This window comes from Oncorhynchus mykiss, chromosome 2, assembly GCF_057628025.1.
Source record: "Oncorhynchus mykiss isolate SJ-2025 chromosome 2, ASM5762802v1, whole genome shotgun sequence".
Lineage (NCBI taxonomy): Eukaryota > Metazoa > Chordata > Actinopteri > Salmoniformes > Salmonidae > Oncorhynchus > Oncorhynchus mykiss.
This window is the reverse complement of record NC_143023.1, coordinates 59,467,982-59,494,120: the sequence shown is the minus strand read 5'-3', so window position 1 is coordinate 59,494,120 and position 26,139 is coordinate 59,467,982. Positions and strand designations below refer to the sequence as shown.

The 26,139-nt window shown below is 42.2% G+C and overlaps 1 protein-coding gene and 1 long non-coding RNA gene across 4 annotated transcripts in view; one reads left to right on the top strand and one right to left on the bottom strand.

The window, feature by feature from the left end:
• The window catches only part of LOC149985165 (uncharacterized), a 529,398-nt gene that overhangs the window by 488,104 nt on the left and 15,155 nt on the right, over positions 1 to 26,139 (bottom strand). The window lies entirely within an intron of this gene.
• Positions 837 to 12,919, top strand: LOC110492741 (bromodomain-containing protein 1). 3 transcript variants are annotated; one of them, XM_021567214.3, is made up of 13 exons: positions 848 to 1,160; positions 2,567 to 3,947; positions 4,091 to 4,247; positions 6,131 to 6,262; positions 6,498 to 6,626; positions 6,775 to 7,087; positions 7,247 to 7,510; positions 7,658 to 8,155; positions 8,295 to 8,421; positions 8,673 to 8,803; positions 10,352 to 10,461; positions 10,843 to 10,997; positions 11,178 to 12,919. In XM_021567214.3, the coding sequence occupies exons 2-13, from the start codon at positions 2,584 to 2,586 to the stop codon at positions 11,359 to 11,361; spliced, it is 3,564 nt and encodes a 1,187-aa protein (XP_021422889.2). In that variant the 5' UTR covers positions 848 to 1,160; positions 2,567 to 2,583; the 3' UTR covers positions 11,362 to 12,919. The 3 variants fall into 3 exon arrangements, with proteins under 3 accessions (XP_021422880.2, XP_021422889.2, XP_090059834.1); XM_021567205.3 differs by lacking the exon at positions 10,352 to 10,461 and having other exon boundaries at positions 837 to 1,160; XM_090203708.1 differs by lacking the exon at positions 10,352 to 10,461 and having other exon boundaries at positions 867 to 1,160; positions 2,578 to 3,947.

Sequence of the window (26,139 nt, the reverse complement as noted above, 5' to 3'; positions counted from 1 at the left end):
AGCAACAAATGCATTGAACAAAAAACTAATGTTCTGAGTACATTTTGCATAATGAAAATACATATCTTTATTATATTTTTTTGTATGGGGATGTGAGATTTATATACACTACCATTCAAAAGTTTTAGAACACCTTCTAATTCAACGGTGTTTCTTAATTTTTTACTATTTTCCACATTGTAGAATAATAGTGAAGACGTCTAAACTATGAAATAACACATATGGAATAATGTAGTAACCAAAAAAGTGTTAAACAAATCAAAATATATGTCATTCAATTTAAGTTGATTATACAATTACACTGTACAACTACAAAACAATATGCCGTAAATGACCACTTCCACCAACTGTTAATATGAACATTTTCTAACCAAAAAACAATGTAATTCAGTGTCCCCCAGTTAGCATACTCTCAATGTCATGCCCAAATAATCTCAAAGTAACTTCAAACCAAGTAATTTCAAATTCAATTTGAAAAGAATCCTGAATAAATAAACCCTTTTTATTTCACCCTGGTCATGGCCCTAAACAATGTAAAAATATGTGGAATTGCAGCAAATTATATATTTTTTAATGTCCTGGGGGTGTTGTCTCAATTTGGGGTAGAGAAAACGACATTCACGATAGGAAATCTCAATCCAAGCTATAATCAAACATTAACAACCCTACCACCACCAGATTTTCCCATCGTATTTGCGATTCCAATAGGCAACCAGCCACCCTGGACCTTTGTGGGAAACTTTGTGCTACGAAACGTTAATTTAACAAAAACTTGATCCCTTCTAGCTAAAACTCCCCCCACCTCCTTGATGTTTGCAATTTCTTTTCGCTGGGACGTAATCACGTCATGCCGTAACTGGGGAGCCGCACAACCGCATTGTTGTTGGCGAAAAGAAACCAGGGGCTGCTAGCTACTGATCGTTAGCAAGTCGCAAAAGGACATTAGTATTTGGTGGCTCTTCAGAAATATTTATGTTTGTAATAGAATCGAATTTGGAATTTAGACCGTCGTCGTTTAAATTTATAATTCAAAGCTGCTCGAGCGGTGCCCGTTGGATGAGAGAATTGTGTGTGGATTTACTGCTGCTGCTCTGCAGGCCACATCGCCATTGCTTGCAAGCGCTGCTGTTTTCAAAAGCGGAATTACTGAAAATACAAAGGTAACGTTAGATGGCTATAGCCGAATTTGCTGTCTATGCACATATGTATGCTTTTCAGAACAACCTAAATGCATTTATACAAATGGATTATACATTATAGTGAAGAAAATGTTAACTTAAACGTGACCGAATCGACTCGGATTCTTGTATAGTCGGACGCCATATTTCCTTCCTTGGTTTATTGTGAACGTTAGCTAGCTAGCTCTTGACTTGAGGCCGCTGGCGCTACTTTTACGGGATCCTCCTCTCCTAGCTCAATATACATATTATTTATGTCTGGCTCAACCTTCAACTAACGTTAATTCTAAAGCTATGTAGGTTATGCGTCTTACTAGCTAGCTACTAAGTTAACTACTACGTCAGGTGGCCACAATACATTGGCTTTACGCTAGCAGTTAGCCAGCTAGCCTAATATACCTATCAAGGCAACTCTACCATAACGATAGCTATCTAGATAGTTGTGTTTAAGTAGCACAATTTAGCATTGCCAGGATAGCTAATTGGTTAGCTATTTATTTGCTGAAAGTTGACTAACGTTAGCTAGGCTAGCTAAATCGTTGCTTAGCAATTATGTCAACTTAATAAGATGTTGAGCGCAAGGGACTTCCCATTTGTTTCTCCCGTCTCACCCCCTTCGTTACAATGTGTTCTGTTAGTTGAGAATACCTACATTTGTTGTCAGTGGAATTTCCCAAGAACAGTCGCCTGGTACCATTTGGAGTCATAAATCAGCTGCTGTGTTTGGCTTTCATTGTGTAGTGTGTACATGCCCAGAGTCTGCCAAATATTTCAATGACTGTGTCTCTTCGAAAAAGAGATGACAGCTCAGGCAAACTGTCTATTTAGCTACTCTTCTGTTTAGCATGTATTTTGAATGAATGCTCAACTACGAAATTAATAGTATCTGTTCACTTATTATGCAGCAAACAGTTAGCAACACTAATATTTTATACCGTTTACCTTCCAAATAATTTAGAGTAGTTACAAATATTTAGTTTCTGATTTCACAGAACAACAAGAAAGGTATGCCTCTCCACACTTCAAGTAGGCTAGTTTGGGACTTTGGGTGAATATAAAAGTTAATTAGGCTCATCCTAGGTTACTAGCAAACAAATTGGCACAGGTACTGTAATAATATATTCCTATCCAGGTTGTGGAGAAATTGCATTTATTACATACACCTACTTACATTTATTTCCCGTCTGCACACCATAAGGAAGTAAAAGTGATGACACATTGTATTCATCCATGCCATGATATTTGTCATGTCAATGAAAAGCCTTCTGTTATGTCCACTCAAAAAAATAATAGACAACTGAAACAAAGAGAAATTGTGACTATTGATATATTACAATCTTGGTTGGTATTGGCCTAAGTAAAATCTCAATCAAAGTGGGTTTTCTTAGCATTTTTTTAGGTCTTCATGATGAAGAAAAAAGTACGGCATTATAATCGCATGTCCACGCCCCAGAGGCCCCCCTCTCCCATCAAACCTTCACCGAACAAGGAGACCCTGACATACGCCCAGGCCCAGCGCATGGTGGACCTAGAGATAGATGGCCGCGTGCACAGGATCAGCATCTATGACAAGCTGGATGTCATCGCTGACGATGATCCCACGGCCCAAGAGATCATGGAGTGCAACAGCAACAAGGAGAACAACGAGAAGCCCCAGCTAGTGCTGGTGCGCTCGGTGAGGCTCAAAAACAACCAGCAGAAGAAGAGCGCCGCCCTCACCACCACGCATGGGGCTGCCCCGCAAGGGAGTGCCCTCCTGGAACCCAAGTTCCGCGCAGTGGAGTACAACCTTCCCGCGGTGCCTCGGCGGCCCTCCATATATTATAAGTATTCTGAGAAGACTGCCGAAGAGCTGGATGAGGAAGTGGAGTACGACATGGATGAGGAGGACTACGCTTGGCTGGATCTTCTCAATGAGAAGAGGAAAAGTGAGGGCGTCAGTCAGGTGTCCCAGAACCTCTTTGAGTTCCTTATGGACCGCTTTGAGAAGGAGTCCTTCTTTGCCAGCCAGGGTCGGAGTGACCCGCAGACCCTCATCGATGAGGATGCTGTGTGCTGCATCTGCATGGATGGAGACGGACAGGACAGCAACGTCATCCTCTTCTGTGACTCATGCAACATTGCCGTGCACCAGGAGTGCTACGGTGTTCCCTACATCCCTGAGGGCCAGTGGCTGTGTCGCCACTGCCTCCAGTGCCCCTCACGGCCCGCTGAGTGTGTGTTCTGCCCCAACAAAGGCGGTGCCCTGAAGAAGACTGATGATGACCGCTGGGGCCACGTGGTGTGTGCCCTGTGGGTGCCAGAAGTGGGCTTCTCCGACACAGTCTTTATCGAGCCCATCGACGGTGTCAGCAATATTCCGCCCGCCCGTTGGAAACTCACCTGCTACCTCTGCAAGGAGAAGGGCGCCGGGGCCTGCATCCAGTGTCACAAGGTTAACTGTTACACAGCCTTCCATGTCAGCTGTGCCCAAAAGGCCGGCCTCCACATGAAAATGGAGCCTGTCAAAGAAGTCACAGATACGGGGTCGCCCACTTTCTCTGTGAAGAAAACAGCCTTCTGCTGTGCTCACACTCCTAAAGGGTGCACCCGGAGACCCCTTGCTATCTACAAGGAAGGCCATGCTAAAAACGGTGTCTGTCACAAGAGGGGTGACAAAAGAGGGATGACGAGGTTAAAAGGGTGGCAGAAGAAGAAGAGCAAGAGAATAGTGGTGGTGCCTGAGGAAGAGGCTCCAGCTGTGCCTGGGCCTAGTATAACCCCCAGCAGGTTGGCATATTATTTTTTACTTCATTTGTCTACCAATAACTCAATATTTTCCTAAATAACAAATCTCCCAATGAATGTGTGAAATGTGCATTAAAAAGAATAATCCTGTGTCTGACCTATGCTAACATATTCTCCCCTCTCAGTTTCGACACGATCCTCAATCAAGTGTCTGTCCAGAAGAAGAAGGTGTTTGTGGAGCGGGTCCTGAGCTACTGGATGCTGAAGAGACAGTCGAGGAACGGCGTGCCACTGATCAGGCGGCTACAGGCCAACCCTCAACCCCCTAAACCAGAGCAGCCGGTCAGTGTAATTGTTTAGTAGTTTTCATGGTATCCAAATCCTTGTAATAGACAATTGTGTCTGCTTTAAACATGTTGTTTTTAAACCACTCTCCAGTGCTTGGAAATAAAAATAAAGCACATTAATACTTGAATTGAGAAAAGGCCAGTTTCCTGTGTCTAGGCCTTTTTCTCAAAAGTAGGTTTTTGGATGCTAGAGATATGGGCCATTTATCAATTTCAATATAGACTATAAAAGAAGAGAAGACGTTTAATAGAAATTTGCCTAGTTTGTTGGTCAGTGGAGTAAAAAACAACAAATAGATCACAGTCGATGTCCATTGAAGGTACAGTGCATCAGCAAGTATTCATACCCCTTTACTTATTCAACATTTTGTTGAATTCAATGTTGATTAAGTATATTATTTTCCTCGCCCATCTACACACAATACCCCATAATGACAAAGTGAAAACATGTTTTTACAAATGTTTTCACATGTATTGAAAATGAAATACTGAAACATCTAATTTACATAAGTGTTCACACCCCGGAGGCAATACTTTGTAGAAGCACCTTTCTGGGTAAGTCTCTTAGAGCTTTCTACACCTGGATTGTGCAACATTGGCCCATTATTATTTTCAAAATTCTTCTAGCGCTGTCAAAGTGGTTGTTGATCACAGCTTGACAACCATTTCAGGTCTTGCCATAGATGGTCAAGCAGATTTAAGTCAAAACTAACTCGGAGACTCGTGAGCATTCACTGTCTTCTTGGTAACAACTTTGGTGTGGATTGTGTTTTAGGTTATCATTCTGCTGAAAGGTGGTTCATCTCCCAGTTTCTGGTGGAAAGCAGACAACCAGGTCTTCCTCTAGGATTTGCCTGTGCTTAGATCCATAAAAAAAATCATTAAAAACTCCCCATTCTTTAACGATTACAAACATACACATAACATGATGCAGCCACCACTATGCTTGAAAATATAGAGAGTGGTACTCAGTAATATTTTAAAGCAAAACCAATACAACACTTTGTATTCAGGACAAAAAGTGAATTGCTTTGCCAAAATGTTTGTAGTATTACTTTAGTGCCTTGTTGCAAACAATGCAGGTTTTAGAATATTTGTATTTATTCTGTACTGGCTCCTTTCTTTTCACTCTGTCAATTAGGTTAGTATTGTGGAGTAACTACAATGTTGTTGATCCATTCTCAGTTTTCTCCTATCCCAGCCATTAAACTCTGTTTTAAAGTCACCACGGTGAAATCCCTGAGCAGTTTCCATCCTCTCTGGCAACTGAGTTAGGAAGGACGCCCGTGTCTTTGTTGTGACTGGGTGTATTGTTACACCATCCAAAATGGAATTTAACAACTTCACCGTGCTCAAAGGGATATTTAATGTGTGCTTTTGATATTTTTACCCATCTACCAATAGGTGCCATTCTTTGTGAGGAATTGGAAAACCCTCCTGGTCTTTGTGGTTGAATCTGTGTTTGAAGTTCACTGCTCAACTAAGGGACCTTAGTGTGGGGTACAGAGATGGGGCAGTCATTCAAACATAATTTAAAACACTTATTGCACACAGTGAGCCCATGCAACTTTAGGCTTGCCATAACAAAGGGGAAGAATAATTATTGACTCAAGACATTTCAGCTTTACATTTGTAATTAATTTGTAAACATTTCACAACACAATTCCACTTTGACTTTGAGGTATTGGGTGTAGGCCAGTGACATCTCAATTTAATCCATTTTAAATTCAGGCTCCAACACAACAAAATGTGGAAAAGTTGAGGGGTGTGAATACCTTCTGATGGCACTGTAGCTCTTTGTCATTTTCTGCCGCCTTACCTGAGATTAAGGCCTTGTGGATGTTAATTAAAATGCCCTTTTGGACACTGATGTTACAGGATCGCAGGGTGGAGGATAATCGAGTGATGAAGGAGCAGCTAAAGGAATGGCACCGCCTACGCCACGACCTGGAGCGAGCTCGCCTACTGCTCGAAATGATCAGGAAGAGGGAGAAGATAAAGAGAGAGGAGGTACAGAGAATTGGTCTCGGTTTTTTATTCTCATAACCCTAGTAGTGAAATAAGAATGTTTGTGTAACAGCATATCAATGGCTAGTTGTAAGCCCTCCTATCAATAAAATTAGGTCAAATGAATTTCCTTTCAAAAGATAATCTGCATTGTTAAAAGAGCTTTAGAATTGGTTGTTGGATCCCCTTGTAAATGTTAGTATACTACAGCTTTGTGCTATGTCCTGTAACCATTCAGATGAAGCTCCAACAGTCTGTTCTAGAGGTACAGCTCACACCCTTCAACATTCTACTACGAGCTGTCCTGGACCAGCTTCAGGAGAAGGACCAGGCCAAGATCTTTGCCCAGCCTGTCAACGTTAAAGAGGTATGGTCCCCCATATACCCCGAATTGAATGTTACTTTCACAAATGAAAAACAAATGGTACCCTCACAGAGATTGTATATCGTTCTATTTAGTTATTTGTGTACCTTTCACTTAGCATCGTGTTTTTTTATTTTCTCTCCATCCTCAGGTGCCTGACTACTTGGATCACATCAAGAACCCAATGGACTTCTCCACCATGAGGAAGCGCATTGAGGCCCACGGCTACAAGAGCCTGGTGGAGTTTGAGGCCGACTTCAACCAGATCATATTCAACTGCATGAAGTACAACGCCAAGGACACGTTCTTCCACAAGGCCGGTCTGCGTCTACAAGACCAAGGCGAGGCCATCCTCAGGAAGACTCGTCGGTATGCAGAGCGAATCGGCTTTGACTTTGTCAGCGGGATGCACCTCCCTGAGCCGCCCAAGGTGGAGGCTCTTCCCCCTTTCTCCTGGGACGATGGTAAGGACATTCTACAGATGTTTACTTCTCCATTTATCTTGTACACAGCCTAAGTTATATGCTTGCACACAGCGATTGATTTATGTTGCTGTAGTATTGGGGAATGGGGAAATGTTTTGAGCTCAGCCAACTAAGTTGTTGCTTGTGTGTGTCTTGCAGTGGACCGGATACTAAACCCAGCCAACCGCCAGCACATGTCTTTGGAGGAGCAACTTAAAGAGCTGCTGGAGAAGCTGGACCTGAGCAGTGCCATGAAGTCTAGTCCGTCTCGCAGCAAGCGACTGAAGCTGCTCAAAAAGACCATCACAGATGTTCGCAGCGAGATATACCTAAAGACGAGGCACCCCGCTTCCTCTGAACCGAAACCAGCAGATACTGAGGATAAACCGCTGCCTCCCACTGGACACAGCACACAGGAAGAAGGTAAATATCGGGCTGTCCTAAAGCTATGAATTGGTTCATTTAAACCTTCTTTATATCTTACTTGATGAACTGTAGGCTATTAGCTAATGATTGTTTGTTCCACAAATCATTTTCATTTTCTACTGTGCTTCTGTTTTGATTGTATAGGAGGCAAGTCTTTGCCCCCACCAAAACTAGAGCCGTTGAACTCCTTGCCGCCGCTTGTCAACTCAGATAGTCATTCAGAACCTCCCATGCTCAAGCCCATCAAATCCAATGCAGACAAGAGCCAGAAGACCTCCAAGTGCAACGGTGTCAAGACCGCTACCTCTGTACCCCAGGAACCCATCAACGGGCACATCTGTAACCCGCTGTTCCCAGTCAGTGACCTCAGTTTCGTGGCCACCTCTATGCTCGCAGAGCCCTCTGGCACGGGCAACAGGCGGACCAATGTGCTCTTATGCAAGTCCAAGAGTGCTAGCCTGCAGAAGCCCCCAAGGACAGCAGAGCACTTGCCCGGCTCCCCGCCGCTGGGGGCCAAAACCTTCCTCTCTGTTGTCATTCCTCGCCTTGAGACCCTCCTTTTACCCAGGAAGAGGACCCACAGCTCCAGTGGAGACTGTGACGAAGATGAGGAGGAATCGCCCATCAAGCGCCTTGACACAGGTAAAGCCCAGTGTTAATATGCAAATGTCCCCCTTTTCTTCTCATTCATGTACAAAATTCATATTTTTGGTTTGCAAATGTCATAGTAATGGAGAGGCAAGTGTGTGTGTGCAGGCTCTGACCATTTCGTTGTCTCCAGGACTAGCTAATGGCTTTGTTGTTGAGCCAGAGAGCGAGGCTAGCCCCAGTAGGCCGCTGGAGCCTCGCCGACGCTGTGCCTCTGAGTCCAGCATCTCCTCAAGCGGCAGCGTGCTGTGTAGCACAAGGTATGCTTGTTAACACCTCAGCACAATGGCAATAATGCAGACTCTCTGCTGGCAGCACTCTGCTGTGTAGCACCAGGTACAGGATTGGCAGTGGGCCTACATCACAGTGCCACGTTAATGTAGTATCTAGATCCTCCAGCAGCTGTCTGTAGTCTATCATCACTTACCAGGCAAAATGTTGCACTCGACTATTAGCGCATTTGCCATTTGCTCTCAGTAGCCTCCTCGGTTTTCCTTTGTTTTTACTGTAGCACGGTCAGAGTGCCAAAAAACGGAAAAGGGAGGCCATCCATGGCACGCAGGAGCACAGTGGACGACAAAAACGCTCTCATCACCTGTATCGAAAATGGGGACTTTACCAAAGCCGCTAAGATTGCAGCAGGTGAGACACTGGTTCTTTCTGTAAATAAATGCGAAAACTGGACTTATATTATGAATGATAAATGTATACATTGTTTTGTATCCTTCTAACATTTCTATCTGGAATAGCTGGCTAAGTCCTCTTGTCATTGCCTGCTACCCAAAGGCTTGTTCATACATAGTAGTTTGTTTTTAGCTTTGGAATTCTACCACTTTCAATAACTCATCGGCCAGTAGACATCACGGAATTCTGCTGTTCTTACACTAATTGACTTCCCATGGACCACAAGTCTCAGCTTAGAAAAGTAGAGGGTAGCCTGAAATCCAGACCTGCTAGTGGCAAGGAGTGGAAGGTCAGCACAAATTGACTCGTACCCAGGCTAAGTAGAGGGGCTGTTTTTGTCCCGAAGTGTGTTTTATTGATATTCATAGAATGAGTGTTAAGCAAGTTCTGAGATTGATAGCAGATATACACTGAGTGTATAAAACATTAGGAACATCTTCCTAATATTGAGTTGCACCCTCCTTTGCCCTCGGAACAGCCTCAATTCGTTGGGGCATGGATTCTACAAGGTGTCAAAAGCGTTCCACAGGGATGCTGGCACATGTTGACTCCAATGCTTCCCACAGTTGTCAAGTTGGCTGAATATCCTTTAGGTGGTGGACCATTCTTGATACACACGGGAAACTGTTGAGCGTGAAAAACACAGCAGCGTTGCAGTTTTTGACACTCAAACCAGTGCGTCTAGCACCTACTACCATTCAATGGCTTGCCCGTTCACCCTCTGAGTGGCACACATACACACTCCATGTCTCAAGGCTTAAAAACTCCTTCTTTAACCTGTCTCCCCTTCATCTACAATGATTTAAGTGGGTTTAACAAGTAACATCAATAAGGGATCATAGCTTTCACCTGGTCAGCCTGTCATGGAAAGAGCAGGTGTTCCTATTTTGTACACTCAGTGTGTGTATATAGTCTTGTGAGTGTGCATATAATCAATGCAAGATAGTCTGGGGAACCAATGTATTTTGATTTAGACAAGAATATGTGTGCCAGCATGTGTGTGTTCCTTGGTAAGAATGCATCTGAGCACAGTGTGACAAGTGACATGAGCTTGTTTGACAAAGGACAACTGAGGCTCCCAGCACTCTGTGTTCTAACACTGGGGCCAGGGCAAACTTTTTATTATTTTAAACAACCCTTATTCTGTCACCATCTTGTCCTAGTGGCCTGAGCTGACATGCCCCAAGGCACCAATGGTCTCCTCGTCACCCAGTCTAGACTAAGAAATCCCACTTCCTATACATAATTCAGCAGTTTTCAGTCATCTTCTACTCTGTCGCAAACAAAGTAATGGTTAGCCTCTACAATTCACATTGTTTCAAAATTCCTACAACTAAAACTGTATTTCAGTGTTTTGATGCCCTGTAATACTTCCCTGTGTGTGAACGTACTGTATGTTCATGTTTTTGTGTGTCCTGTCAGTGTGAGCATGGCTTTTAGAGTAGTCTCTTGTCTGTTTGCAGTGAACCCCCCATAACTTGCTTGTCATTATTCCTGCTTCCGTAGAAGTTGGCAACGGAAATATTTGGATGCCTGCTAGTGCTGCAACATATGTACTGGAACCCCTTAAACTAGTTTGGGCAAAATGTAGTGGATATCCCTCCTACCCCGCCTTGGTGAGTTTGAGTGAGCGCATGTCCCAGACTGGCCAATGCCCATCTATATATGTCCCATTTCCATCCATTCCTCTCATTGTAAGTGGTGTAGCTCGTGTTTGTGCACGCCCTGCAGCTAGCTGCTCAGCTTCAGTGTGTTGTGGGTGGTGGTTTGAGTGTGTTAGGAGTCACACAGATTGCTTACTGCTTACAGCTTTCTGGGTGACTCAGATAGCATGGCATCTGTGTGTGGTAGTGTGTGTCGTCAGTGTGTGATTGTGTTAATGTACGTTCCTGTCCACCAGTTTGAACCTTTGCTGCACCACAACCAGGATTCCCCTGCATCCTCTTGTTTTCAGGTCACTACAACCAATCACTTCTCTCGCCCCCTCCCCCATGCAGATCATAGACCACAAGATGCCGAGGGCGGGGTGTCACCACAACGGGGTCTCTCTCCCTCTACCCCCTCTGGACGTCCTCAGGGTCGGCGAGCAGATGCAGTACAGGTCCGAAGAGAAACTCTTCCTCGTCCACTTCTTCGACAACAAGCGCAGCTGGTGAGACGACACTCCCCTTCTATAGTTTGACACTTGTAATAATCTTCAAACGTGGCCAACAGTTTATTTTTAATCAAATAGTCAGTGCTCAGGTTATCTTGAGTTGCAATGGCAGTCAGAGGTAATATGATGTAGCATAATTCTAGCATCAACCTAATGATACGTCACTGGCTTTGACAGGCAATGGCTTCCTAGAGCCAAGATGGTTCCCTTTGGTATCAATAAGACTGTGGACAAGATCAAACTGATGGAGGGCTGCTCCTCTGGCATCCGTAAAGCAGTGCAGACCGCCTTTCATCGCGCTGTGAGCCACCTGAGCCAGGTCAAGGACAAGCCTAGCAGCAAGCCCTGCAATGTGGACTAAACCTGCTCATGCATCCCCCTCACCTCTAGGTGGAGCCCTTCTTCAACTCTCCTTAGTTTACTTGATATTCCACAGCAGTCCCAGTATTCCTCTAACACACACACCCTCTCTTCGTGTTTACTGTGTACTGGGGTAGAATCTAAAGCCCTCAAGTAAGTAGCCCTACGGTCTCTTGGTGCAGGTTTCCATTCCACCTCGTCTTGATTATATCAACTGAGCTGCTCATGGGTAAATGGTATGTGTATGACACCACTACACGCATGCTCCCTTTTAATCTATTCCATTCTAAAAACTGTAGCTGGCAACATGTAATATCCACATGAATCAATGAGCTATGCAACTGAACTCAAGCGATTTGGGTTGGCGTGTGCAAAAAACCTTAATACAGAGTCCTAGAACTGACTCACGAAAATCACTGGCCTAACCTGATGAATGTTGAATTTCTGTCCTGTAATATGCTGCACCTTTCACTGCTGCAACTTTCACTTCCATCATGATTCTCACCCTCACTCTCATTTCCTCTCTGCAGTTGCCCTGTATTTAACCCTGTAAATACCTGTACAAGGCGTGACACTAATTTATTCTGTTTTCAGTTATTGGTACTGCGTGTTCACTTTCTTGCTATTTATGCTGTAGGGGTGATTCATGTCAGCACTATGGTGCTTATTAAATATTTGCTGGTGCTACAACCTGTGCAAGTCTTGGCTACAACTGAGACTCATCCAGGGCAAAACATATATATACTGTATCGATTGAACGTTTGTTTTTATTTCGGCTACTTTTTTTTTAATGGTTTCTTATTAAGTTATTGAAGTTTTATGGACAAGCTTCTCTCTGCATTATTGTGGTTTTTAAATACAATAATGTTTTTATGGGAATTAGTGTGTTTTGTTTGTACATATTTATAGAAATCTATATAATTGTATACATAAGATGCTTTCAATGTTTAAAACCAGAAAGTGCATCATTCACACAAAACCAAAAATTTGCTGCCCAGATTTGATTCATTTTATTTTTTATTTTTTTTACAGTTTTTGGTGTGTGTGTGTGTGTGTGTGTGTGTGTGTGAGTGAGAGAGAGAGATATGTGAATAACCTGTAAAAACGTTGTCTTTGTTCACAATGGTTTTGACTGTGTTACAGGGACCTATACCATGACCATAGGTGAATGTGCCTGTACTAATTTATTGTAAAGGAGAAATGTATATGCATTACTTTATATAGAAAGAATTGTAAGAGATGCAATTGTCTCACTAGGAGCCAACTGTGTAAAGGCCATTTTTGCATATTGTTTGTTTTAATCAGAGGCATTAATCTTAAAGGTGGGTGTAATAGAATCCATTATGTTTTATTCAGTTAGGAGGATCTGGGGTAGCAGTGGGTAGATTTGTTTTTTTTCAAAATCCATTTTTGTATGGATGTTCTGTAAATAGACTTGATCCTGGTCTTATTCTCTGGGAAAACCACATTATAGCCAATGGGAGTGGATGCTGGCAAAGTCCAGTATGTTTTTATATAAAAACACTGAAAATAAAATAAAAATGGTATTGAATCACTGATTTTTCTGTGTGGTATGGATTTTTGTGTTCAATGAAATTAAGACAATTACATAGACAACCACAAGAAGGAGCTGTGCCACCATTGTATGGAGTGCAACTCATTTAAATTATGTTTAACCATGGCCCAGGGCATTGTGGAGCAGGTCAAATCACAAGATCACCTTCATCAATACATGATGGTACAATCATGATAAAAAGTTGCTGTCATAAAGTAGCCTAATTGCCCCTTTCAAAACATTTAATTCCTTAAATCTCTTAAAAGCTTTGACATTGATCTGTCATTATGTTTCTTTTGTTAAAATGACAATCTAGCAAAAAATGTGGCTTTTCTTCAGAATTGTATGCCAGGCATCACATAGTCCATGCAGTGGGCTTCACAGCGCCCACATCTCCCCTCAATCAGATGCTAATTGTTCGGGGAGGAAGGCTGCAGCAGCATGAGCCGGAGAAAGTCAACCAACCATGAAGATCAATCTCCCAGCATCAACCTCATCAGAGAACTTTTGACTGAGCTGCATTTTCTAATCCGCTAGCTCAGCGGCAGCCCCTCTCGTGTGGAGGCAGGGGGGGGGGGCTGTAAAATTATCTGAAACCCCAGCATGTGACAACCGGGTATTTGAGAATTCATTATTTATGCATGCCATGTCTCAGTCAACATACTTGGGGAAGGAAGGTGACACCTGCAGAGGGAGAGTATGATAATTTCATGCTGAAAAAGCTGTAACGGGCAGTGTAGGTCATAGATATCAGTTCTTCAGAGACCCATCACTTTTTTTTCTCAAAGACATTGCAAATGTAACATTAAATAGTGTAGATATGTGAAGGTTGGATACTAGTGAAGAGGCTAAAGGTATTGGTACAGTCATGGCAAAGGAATCCAAGTGTTTTTATATTTAAAAAAAGACTAGACGGTACATAGTAAATGTAAATCTGAGACACTCAAATTAGTATGGTATGGTTACATAAGAAAGGTTACTTCTCCCTTATGACGAAAGGAGGGTGGATGGGTGGAATGTCTAGCAATCCAAAGGTTGCGCATTTGAACCTCATCACAAGCAATTTGAGCTAATTTGCAACTACTTACTACTGTTTAGCTACTTTGCAACTACTTAGCATATTAGCTAACCCTTCCCCTAACTTTAACCCTTTAACCTAACTCCTAACCCCTAGCCTAGCTAAAGTTAAAGCTAACGTTAGCCACAACAAATTGGAATTCGTAACATATTGTATGAATTGCAATTCGTAACCTCATACAAATTGCAATTCGTAACATATAAGAAATGGATGATGGACATACACAAATTAATACATACCGTAACATATCAGACTAAATAGACTCCAGCCACCCAAGTCATAGACTTATCTCTGCTACCACATCGCAAGTGGCATCAATGCACCAATTCTGGAAACAACAGGACCCTGAACAGCTTCTACCCCCCAAGCCATAAAACTGCCAAATAGTTAGTTAAATAGCTCACCAATAGCTACCCGGATTATCTGCATAGACCCTTTTTGAACTCTTTTGGCTCATCACATACGCTGCTGTTAATGTTTATTATTTATCCTATTGCCTTTATCCCTACTTTTAGGTACATACATAATCTACCTCAATTACCCCCTGCCCCTACACATAAACTTGGTACTGGTACCCCTTGTAATATAGCCAAGTTAGCGTTACTCATTGATTATTTATTCCTTGTGTTATTATTTTTCTATTATTTCCCTTTTTTTTCACTCTGAAATTGTTTGGAAGGGCCCGTAATTATGCATTTCACTGTTAGTCTACATCTGTTGTTTACAAAGCATGTGACAAATCACATTTGATTTAAATTGATTCGAGAAAGATTTACATTTACTATGTAACGTCTACTATTGAGTCCAGGTTGTATTTTATCTCCCTCACCAACTTTAAACATCTGCTATCTGAGCAGCTAACCGATCGCTGCATCTGTACATAGTTCCTCGGTATATAGCCCACCCATTTTACCTACCTCATCCCCATACTGTTTTTATTTTATTTACTTTTCTGCTCTTTTGCACACCAGTATCTCTACCTGCACATGTTCCTCTGATCATTTTTCACGCCAGTGTTAATCTGCTAAATTGTAATTATTCACTCCTATGGCCTATTTATTGCCTACCTCCTCATGCCTTTTGCACACAATGTATATATTTTTTCTACTATGTTATTGACTTGTTTATTGTTTAGTCCATGTATAACCCTGTGTTGTTGTCTGTTCACACTGCTATGCTTTATCTTGGCCAGGTTGCAGTTGCAAATGAGAACTTGTTCTCAACTAGCCTACCTGGTTAAATAAAGGTGAAATAAATAAAAAATAAAATTGTAACAAGGCTCCAAAGAGGGAAAAGCAAAAATACAGCTATAATAATCATTTGGTGGTGCTGATATTTGTCCTTATACACACAAGTGTGTAATTGAAATGTGTTTCTTGCATATCCCAACTGCCCCTGAGGCACCCCCAGGGAGTGGGGTCACAGCCTGGAGCAATTTGGATGAAGTGCATTGCTCAAGGAACAGCAGCAGATTTTTCACCTTGTCGGCTCCACTATACGAACCTGCGACCTTTTGGTTACTGGCCCAACGCTCTAACATTGAGGCTTCTTGCTGCCCTGCTGATTTAAAGAATGACAACTAACCCTGCAAAACTCATGCAGAATAAAGTCCAGAAAGGTTACCTGATATTGGGAAGTTAACACTGGCCTGTGGGCTAGGCGCAGCCATTCAACCCCAATCTGATTCTGAATCGGAGATTTCCATGAACTTGCCAGATAGCTGCTTATATAGCCCCGCCCATACCTTGAAGTTAACAAGGCAGCCACATGAATACATTTTAAACAAGAACATTTCCACAGCATATAATTCATTTTTTATTTTACAGTTTGAATATACATATTATATTAATTATTCAATATATAAATGCTGAACACATTACTTGTATCACTGGAAAAACAAAAATAGGCATATAGAGCTCGCCAGCTTGTAGTCCTAAGATCAAGAAATGAGTTACCTCTTTCGTTCAGCCATCCCTATGGGGAAAATGAATGGGGAAAGAATTGGTTAACACAGGTTCAGGAGATTATATAAGTTTTGTTCTATGAGATAATATCAGACAGTTAACATGACCTTAATGAATGTGCTTTTAAAAAAAATTACATAAATGCTTCAAACCTCACAAAAAGTGACATTAGCTGATGAAGATTATCTCACTAAACAAAACGTATAAGATCTCCTAAGCCTGTGATTACCACAGACCTTAATTTTGGCGTTCATCTCCCCATAGTCTTTGTGCAACAAACCACGGCGGAGTTACTGCTTACAAAAAGATGGCATTGCTATTTCTCTCTATACCACGCCCTCTCCAAATAGAGTAGCGCCTCTGCAATGAACAGGCGCTCAATCAGGTGCGAGCATTCTCACAAAGGCAAGAACGCACCAGTAGGCTACGTGCTGCATGTTAGTCAACCACGCTGTCCTGGAGAACTCAAAAACACACCGACAAGATGCAAGTTAATTAATGTAAACAAATATATTTAAAAAAGTTATTCCTATTTTTGAGTTGATCAGGCATCATATTTCATGGCTGATGTTTCAAACACAAACCAAACAAAACAATACAACATGGCCCTAACCGACCTTTAACCCGGCTACTGCTAAATGAGTCAATGGAATGTAATGTCTAGGCCACAGGAGGCTGCTGAGGGGCTTATAATAATGTCCTGAGCGGAGCAACTGGAAACCATGTGTTTGATGTAGTTGATACAATTCCACTGATTCCACTACAGTCATTACCACGAGCCCGTTCTCCCCAATTAAGGTGCCACCAACCTTCTGTGGTCTAGGCCTGGAGTCAGTGGAGAACCGCTATGTGCTTTTCTTCAGGTAGGTATAGCTGGCTGGTAAACACAGTTAAAATGAGAAGCAATTTGGGCTGATTAGCGACTCCTATTTTACTGATTCATTAAAGCCCCAAGCCAAGGTCAGAGACCCAAGGTTGTTTGGGCAGAGACATGATTCTGTTTCAGCTGACTGCCTTGAGGGATGAGGAAGGACCCCATTTCAGGTCAGAGGTGATGATGAAACCCACCCCTTACAACTGTATTCTGACTGTACCCCATTCTTGAATTGGTTAGTCTCTTGTCAAAAGACTTTCGAAAACTATTGGCAGGAATTGAACATGCGGTTTCTCTGAATGGCAGCTTAGGGGCAGTGTTACCCAAGGAAATGTAGCCAAGCGCAGATGCCAATGGTGGGAGTACATGCACAGAGACATATATTTGTCACAACAGGTGTAGACCATACTGTGAAATGCTTACTTTCAAGCCCTTGACCAACAATCTAGAATTGTAAAAAAAAGTAAGAAAAAAATTCACACAATAAAATAACAATAATGAGGCTATACACAGAAGGTACCGGTGCCGAGTCAATGTGTGGTGGTACAGGTTAGTCGAGGTGGTTAAGGTAATATGTACATGTAGGTAGGTGTAAAGTTACTATGCATAGATAATAAACAGAGAGTAGCAGCAGCGGAAAAAAGGGGGTCAATGTAAATCCAGGTTAACTGTTTAGCACGGCTTGGGGGTATAAGCTGTTAAGGAGCCTTTTGGACCTAGATTTGGTGCACTGGTAATGCTTGCTGTGCGGTAGCAGAGAGAACAGTCTATGACTAGGGTGGCTGGAGTCTTTGACAATGTTTAGGGCCTTCCTCTGACACTGCCTGGTGTAGAGGTCCTGGATGACAGGAAGCTTGGCCACAGTGATGTACTGGGCCATACGTACTACCCTCTGTAGCGGCTCGCAGTCGGTTGCCGAGCAGTTGCCATACCAAGTGGTGATGGTGCAGCTGTAGAACTTTTGTTGATCTGAATGTCAAACCCATGTCAAATCTTTTCAGTCTCCTGAGGGGGAATAGGCATTGTCGTGCCCTTTATGACTGTCTTGCTGTGTTTGGACTATGATAGTTTGATAATGATGTGGACACCAAGGAACTTGAAGCTAAGCACGCACCCCTGAGGGGGTCCCGGTGTTGAGGATCAGCATGGCAGATGTGTTGTTGCCTACCCTTACCACCTAGGGGTGGCCAGGATCCAGTTGCAGAGGGAGGTGTTTAGTCCCAGGATCCTTAGCTTAGTGAAGAGATGTGAGGGCCCTATGGTGTTGAACACTGAACGGTAGTCAACGAACAGCATTCTCACGTAGGTGTTCCTTTTGTCCAGGTGGGAAAGGGCGGTGTGGAGTGCAATGGAGATTGCGTCATCTGTGAATCTGTTGGGGCGGTATGCGAGTTGTCGTGGTTCTAGGGTATCTGGGATGATGGTATTGCTGTGAGCTATGACCAGCCTTTCAAAGCACTTCATGGCTACAGACGTGAGTTCTACTGGGCAGTAGTCATTTAGGCAGGTTCCCTTGGTGTTCTTGGGTACAGGGACTATGGTGGTATGCTTGAAACATGTAGGAATTACAGACTCGGTCAGGGAGAGGTTGAAAATGTCAGTGATGACACTTGCCAGTTGGTTAGCGCATGCTCTGAGTAAGCATCTTGGTAATCCTTCTGACCCTGCGACTTTGTGAATGTTGACCTGTTTAAAGATCTTACTCACATCGGCTACGGAGAGTGTGATCTCAGTCGTCCGGAACAGCTGGTGCTCTCATGCATGAACCAGTGTTGCTTGCCTTGAAGCGAGCATAAAAGGCATTTAGCTCATCGGATAGGCTTGCATCACTGGGCAGCTCGCGGCTGGGTTTTCCCTTTTGTAATCCATAATAGTTTGCAAGCCCTGCCACATACAACGAGAGTCAGAGCCGGTGTAGTAGGATTCAGTCTTAGTCATGTATTGACACTTTGCCTGTTTAATGGTTCATCGGAAAGCAGAGCAGGATTAGTGTCCTGCTCCTTGAAAGCGGCTGCTCTAGCCTTTAGCTCAGTGTGGAATTTGCCTGGTTGGGATATGTCAGACAGTCACTGTAGGGACGAAGTCGTTGATGCACTTATTGATGAAGCCGTTGACTGACGTGGTATACTCCTCAATGCTAAGGGATAAATCCCGGAACATTTTCCAGTCTGTGCTAGCAAAACAGTCCTGTAGTTTAGCATCCACGTCATCAGAACACTTCCGCATTGAGTGAGTCACTGGTACTTCCTCCTTGAGTTATTGCCTATAAGCAGGAATCAGGAGGTTAGAATGATGGTCAGATTTGCCAAATGGAGAGCAAGGGAGAACTTTGTATACGTCTGTATGTGTGGAGTAAAGGTGGTCAAACATTAACAACAACAAAAAAGTGCTCACATTCCAAATAATAAAAATAAATAAGAATTATAATATGCAGTTGCAGATAATACAGATTACGATTCAACTATAACCAATATTAACATACAAAAATTGAGAATATACAGATTTACAGTTCCAATGCATCTACAATATTACCTGTTTGTAAAAATATCTCAAATATCATGGAGCTTTCTGGGGCTTTCTTTCTCTCTATGTAAGTACATTTTTCAAGAGCCAGGCTTGACGTTGTAACGACTCTCCTCTTCTTCTGATGAGGAGTAAGAGATGTCAGACCAATGTGCAGCGTGGTAAGTGTCCATTTTAATATATAAAACTCAACACTACAAAATAACAACGTGACTGAACAAACGAAAATCGAAACAGTCCCGTATGGTACAGACACAGGAAACAATCACCCACAACTCAAAAGTGAAACCAGGCTACCTAAGTATGGTTCTTAATCAGGGACACCGGGTGACAGCTGCCTCTGATTGAGAACCATACCAGGCCAAACACAGAAATCCCAAAACATAGAAAAAGGAACATAGACAACCCACCCAACTCATGCCCTGACCATACTTAAACAAAGACATAACAAAAGAACTAACGTCAGAACGTGACAGAGGTTAATTATTTTAAACAATGACCAAGTGAGGGGGAATTGACATCCAGAGAGAGCAATTCAACATCTAGCTTGTGCAGTGCCTTGCAAAAGTATTTGTCCCTCCTGACGTTTTTCCTATTTTGTTGCATTTACAATCTGTAATTCCAAATTGGTGAAATGAAATGAAAAAAAAATACTTGTTAAAAAAAATGCAAAAAAATGTAAAAAACGGAAATGTGGTGCGTGCAGTTAGGGTGTTAACAAAGGGATTAGTAGTATTCTTTTTTCGTTTCTTTAAGGGAGCAGGGTACAAATATCCATCCAATTAAGCCTTTTGTGGACAACATTTCAGTCTGCAGCCAAGGTAAGTATGATTTCTTGGAGAACAGTCCAGCAATATCACTGTAGGTTTGGAAGAGGTTGCAACCCCCTTTGTCATAGGATAAATAAAGAAGAGAAAGGTTAAGCCTTGGTTTTCTGTTGCTCCATATCAAATCTGAGAGTATATTTCTGATCTTTGGGGGAAATAAAGGTGGTGGAGTCAGAGGAATTGATTAAAATAGAGACATTTGGGCAGAATATTCATCCTAATATTTATTCTACCAATAATAGATATAGGCAATGATGTCCATCTGTTGATGGATTCTGTTACTCATTACCATGTGTTCATCATTTGTTGAATTTAAGGAGATAATTTCTGGTGTGATTTTAAGAGCAAGACATGTGAAACCTTGTTCTGTATTCACAAATGTTTGCTGTACAACAGGATTCAGTCTCTCTTGCTTCTTGAGGATATTTGGTTTTATTCACTTTAAACCCAGAAAACTGACCAAAGTTATTAATTAAATTGGAGATGGAAGAGAGAAATATTTAGATCTCAGCAAGCTTATAGGGAAGGACACACAACAAGCACAGCACTTACACAAATGACTGATGATTGGCTGAGAGAAATTAATGATAAAAAGATTGTGGGAGCTGTCTTCTTAGACTTCAGTGCAGCTTTTGACATTATCGATCATAGTCTGCTGCTGGAAAAACGTATGTGTTATGGCTTTACACCCCCTGATATGTGGATAAAGAGTTACTTGTCTAACAAAACACAGAGGGTGTTCTTTAATGGAAGCCTCTCAAATATAATCCAGTTAAAAATCAGGAATTCCCCAGGGTAGCTGTTTAGGCAGCTACTACAGCGACTGAAATGACTGCAACACTCAACAAAGAGCTGCAGTTAGTTTCAGAGTGGGTGGCAAGGAATAAGTTAGCCCTAAATATTTCTAAAACTAAAAGCATTGTATTTGGAACCAAACACTCACTAAACCCTTAACCTCAACTAAATATTGTAAGAAATCATGTGAAAATTGAGCAGGTTGAGATGACTAAACTGCTTGGAGTAACCCTGGAATGTAAACTGTCATGGTCAAAACATGTTGATGCAGTAGTAGCTAAGATGGGGAGAAGTCTGTCTATAATAAAGCGATGCTCTGCCTTCGTATCAACAAGGCAGGTCCTACAGGCCCTAATTTTGTCGCACTTTGACTGCTGTTCAGTTGTGTGGTCAGGTGCCACAAAAAAGTACTTAGGAAAATTGCAATTGGCTCAGAACAGGGCAGCATGGCTGGCCCTGGGATGTACACAGAGAGCTAATATTAATAATTATATGCATGTCAATCTCTCCTGGCTGAAAGAGGAGCAGAGATTGACTTCATCGCTACTTTTATTTCTGAGAGGTATTGACATGTTGAATGCAACGAGCTGTCTGTCTAAACTACTGGCATACTACCCATGCATACCCCACAAGACATGCCACAAGAGTTCTCTTCACAGTCCCCTCTTCAGTCCCCCAGAACAGACTATGGGAGGCACACAGTACTACATAGCGTCATGACTACATAGAACTCTATTCCACATCAAGTAACTCATACAAGCATTAAAATTAGATTGAAAATACATATTAAAAAACACCCTATGGAAAGGCGTTCCTCCTCTGGATAGTCCAGATGGTCATTGGCAAACTTCAGACGGGCCTGGACATGCTCTGGCTTGAGCAGGAGGACCTTGCGTGCGCTGCAGGAATTTAATCCATGACGGCGTAGTGTGTTACTAATGGTTTTCTTTGAGACTGTAGTCCCAGCTCTCTTCAGGTCATTGACCAGGTCCTGCCGTGTAGTTCTGGGCTGATCCCTCACCTTCCTCATGATCATTGATGCCCCACGAGGTGAGATCTTGCATGGAGCCCCAGGCCGAGGGTGATTGACCGTCATCTTGAACTTCTTCCATTTTCTAATAATTGCGCCAACAGTTGTTTTCTTCTCACCAAGCTGCTTGCCTATTGTCCTGTAGCCCATCCCAGCCTTGTGCAGGTCTACAATTTTTATCCATGATGTCCTTACACAGCTCTCTGGTCTTGGCCATTGTGGAGAGGTTGGAGTCTGTTTGATTTAGTGTGTGGACAGGTGTCGTTTATACAGGTAACGAGTTCAAACAGGTGCAGTTAATACAGGTGGAGAACAGGAGGGCTTCTTAAAGAAAAACGAACAGGTCTGTGAGAGCCGGAATTCTTACTGGTTGGTAGGTGATCAAATACTTACTGTATGTCATGCAATAAAATGCAAATTAATTACTTACAAATCATACAATGGGATTTTCTGGATTTTTGTTTTAGATTCCGTCTCTCACAGTTGAAGTGTACCTATGATAAAAATTACAGACCTCTACATGCTTTGTAAGTGGGAAAACCTGCAAAATCGGCAGTGTATCAAATACTTGTTCTCCCCACTGTACATGGAATTGGTACTGTAGATATGTGGTAATGGTGGAGTAGGGGCCATGTCACACAGTGTGTTGTGAAATCTGTGAATGTATTGTACATTTAAAATGGTATAAACTGCCTTAATTTTGCTGGACCACAGGAAGAGTAGCTGCTGCTTTGGCTAATGAGGATCCATAATAAATACAAATACAAATACAGGGCCACTTGATGTTCAAAATATGATGTTTTAATTCCACTAATTGACAGGTGGGCCCTTCATGCCAAAAAGTCACAATTGGATTCGAAGAGTTCTACCTTTTGTTGCTAGGGCTGTTGCTAAAACCTGCAAAATGTTGACTGGATTACGTAATGAGCATCCATTGTTGTGCTTGGCTCTATTTTACCGCTTAGCGGTTGCGAAGGAAGGAGGGAGGACACGGCAGTTGTAGTTCTATTTCACCTCAAAAACGCTCGCTCAGTCTGCGCAAAATAATTACCTCAGAATTTGTCTCCAAGGATGGTATTTTTGACAGTGACAACCTGCTGACTACCTGCAGCTTCAGAGTACCCGAAAAGACTGGAAAGAGAACACTCTTTATTTATCATATATTTGTCTTTATATAAGAAAATATTGTTAAATAGGAATAAATAATTTAAGCTGTTTTTAGATTGACATTGCTAGCTATTGTACTTATTTATCTCAGCCTGCCTAGTCAGCTAGCCAGATAGTTTTATTTATCTAATGTTAGCTAGCTAGCTACTGTAACTGTTGTTGTAGCTTGCACTTCAACGGCATCCCTCTGAGATTTTATTTTATCTTTCCAACGAGGCGAAGTACTATGAAGGCACCACTGATCTTGACAAGAGGCGCAACATTCAGAGAAAGGATAAAAGTGAGAGAGGGAGAGAGAGGTGGGAAGAGAGTGGAAGACAGACAGAGAGATGGAGAGAAAGAAAGAGAGAGAGAGAAAGACAGCAGTGCAAATGTACTTAGACTAGATTATTTCAGCAACTCTTATCTTCCAACTTGTTAGGCAATCATATGTACCTACGGGGGAAGGATGGCCAGCCACACAGGAGGGTGATTTTTACTAAGGAGGAGGCCGTGCTGACCGAGATGCATGCTGGCCATTTTGGAGTGAAGAGCATGATTGCCAAAATCAACCTACTCTTCTTCTGACAGGGAATTGTCAAGGAGATGGACAGCTGGGCAAGTGAAATAACCTTTTGTTTATCTTTTTTTTTCTTCTTAAAGTCAGTACCCTGTCTAGCCTGCCAGAAGTTTGAGAGGGAAAAGACTGTGGCACCGGAGATTAAGCCCATCAAAGTTGTTTCACCATGGCACATGAACGGTAAGTGTCCAAATTCAATTTTTTTCCAGATAAGTTGTTTTGTAATGGTTGTTTTAGTTGACCTCAGCAGGGTTCAATATTATAGAATGTGTGTGTGTCTGTCAAAAACCTTATAAATATGAAAATCTGCATACTGTATGAAACAAATAAGGGGTAGAAAAAAATAAATGTTCTCTCTAACACTTTAAATGTTAGGGGTGAACCTCATCTGACCGGGTTAAATGTTAGGGGTGAACCTCATCTGACCGGTTTAAATGTTAGGGGTGAACCTCATCTGACCGGTTTAAATGTTAGGGGTGAACCTCATCTGACCGGTTTAAATGTTAGGGGTGAACCTCATCTGACCGGTTTAAATGTTAGGGGTGAACCTCATCTGACCGGTTTAAATGTTAGGGGTGAACCTCATCTGACCGTTTTAAATGTTAGGGGTGAACCTCATCTGACCGTTTTAAATGTTAGGGGTGAACCTCATCTGACCGTTTTAAATGTTAGGGGTGAACCTCATCTGACCGTTTTAAATGTTAGGGGTGAAACTCATCTGACCGGTTTAAATGTTAGGGGTGAACCTAATCTGACCGGTTTAAATGTTAGGGGTGAACCTCATCTGACCGGTTTAAATGTTAGGGGTGAACCTCATCTGACCGGTTTAAATGTTAGGGGTGAACCTCATCGGACTCCAGGTAAGGCAACAGCTGGAGTCTGACTACGACCGATCACTTTACCAAGTGGGTGGAGACAATACGCATTAACATCAGTAAATGAAGAGTACGTGCTTAACTCTAAATTCCCTTCTGTAACCCATTAAACAGGGTGATTGGAACAAAAATCGATTTTCATTTTGTATGATACCCATCAAGGACAAGACTGGAGAGGCCACCTCCCAAGGCGATAATGGACATCTTTAACACCCACGGTTCTCCTGAGGTTATCTTGAGTGACTGAGGTCATGAACGCCAGAACAAGGTACGGATGTTATAAGTTATTTTCTGGTGTATTTTATTTATTTGTTACAATTTGTTTTTGTTTTTTCCATGGTACATAAGACATATTTCAATATCTTACATTGTTAATAGATATCACTTTCCTACCCCCTCCTCCAAGTTTGGTGAATGGACCAACCAGACCCTCAGGACTGCCATGGGCAAATCCCTTGATTGGTACCAGAAAGGGTGGGAGAACAACCTGGAGGTAATTCTCTTTGCATGCAACAACCGCATCCAGGCTTCCACCATTATGGACGGGAGCCGCAGCTGTTGACTGAGGTAAACAATGCAATTGTATATACAATTTTTGCATATAGTGTAGTCTTTCAAATTTGTTATTGACTTAGTGTTGTTGTTTGCCTATTGCTATTTTTGTATAATGTACTTTCAGATCACTGAAACTCCACCTGATCAAATCAAATTGTATTGGTCACATACACGTGTTTAGCAGATGTTATTGTGGGTTTAGCGAAATGCTTGTGTTACTAGCTCCAACAGTTCAGTAATATCTTACAAGTAATATCTAACAATTTCACAACAATACACTCAATACACAAAATCGAAGTAAAGGAAAGGAATGAATACATATGAATATTTGTAAGAGCAATGTCAGCACAGCACAGACAAAGATAGAGTACAATAGAATAGAATACAGGAAATACACGACCATTCAAAAGTTTTGGGCCAATTCCTTGTTTTTGAAGAAAAGCACATTTTTTGTCAATTAAAATAACTTCAAATTGATCCGAAATACAGTGTAGACATTGTTGGTGTTGTAAATGACTATTGTAGCTGGAAACGGCAGATTTCGAATGGAATATCTACATAGGAGTACAGCGGCCCATTATCAGCAACCATCACTCCTGTGTTCCAAATGGCATCGCCTCTTCACTGTTGACGTTGAGACTGATGTTGTGCGGGTACTATTTAATGAAGCTGCCAGTTGAGGACTTGTGAGGCGTCTGTTTCTCAAACTAGACACTCTAATGTACTTGACCTCTTGCTCAGTTGTGCCTCTCACTCCTCTTTCTATTCTGGTTAGGGCCAGTTTGCGCTGTTTTGTGAAGGTAGTAGTACACAGTGTTGTACCAGATCTTCAGTTTCTTGGCAATTTCTCGCATGGAATTCCTTTCATTTCTCAGAACAAGAATAGACTGACTAGTTTCAGAAGAGAGGTCTTTGTTTCTGGCAATTTTGAGCCTGTAATCGAACCCACAAACGCTGATGCTCCAGGTACTCAACTA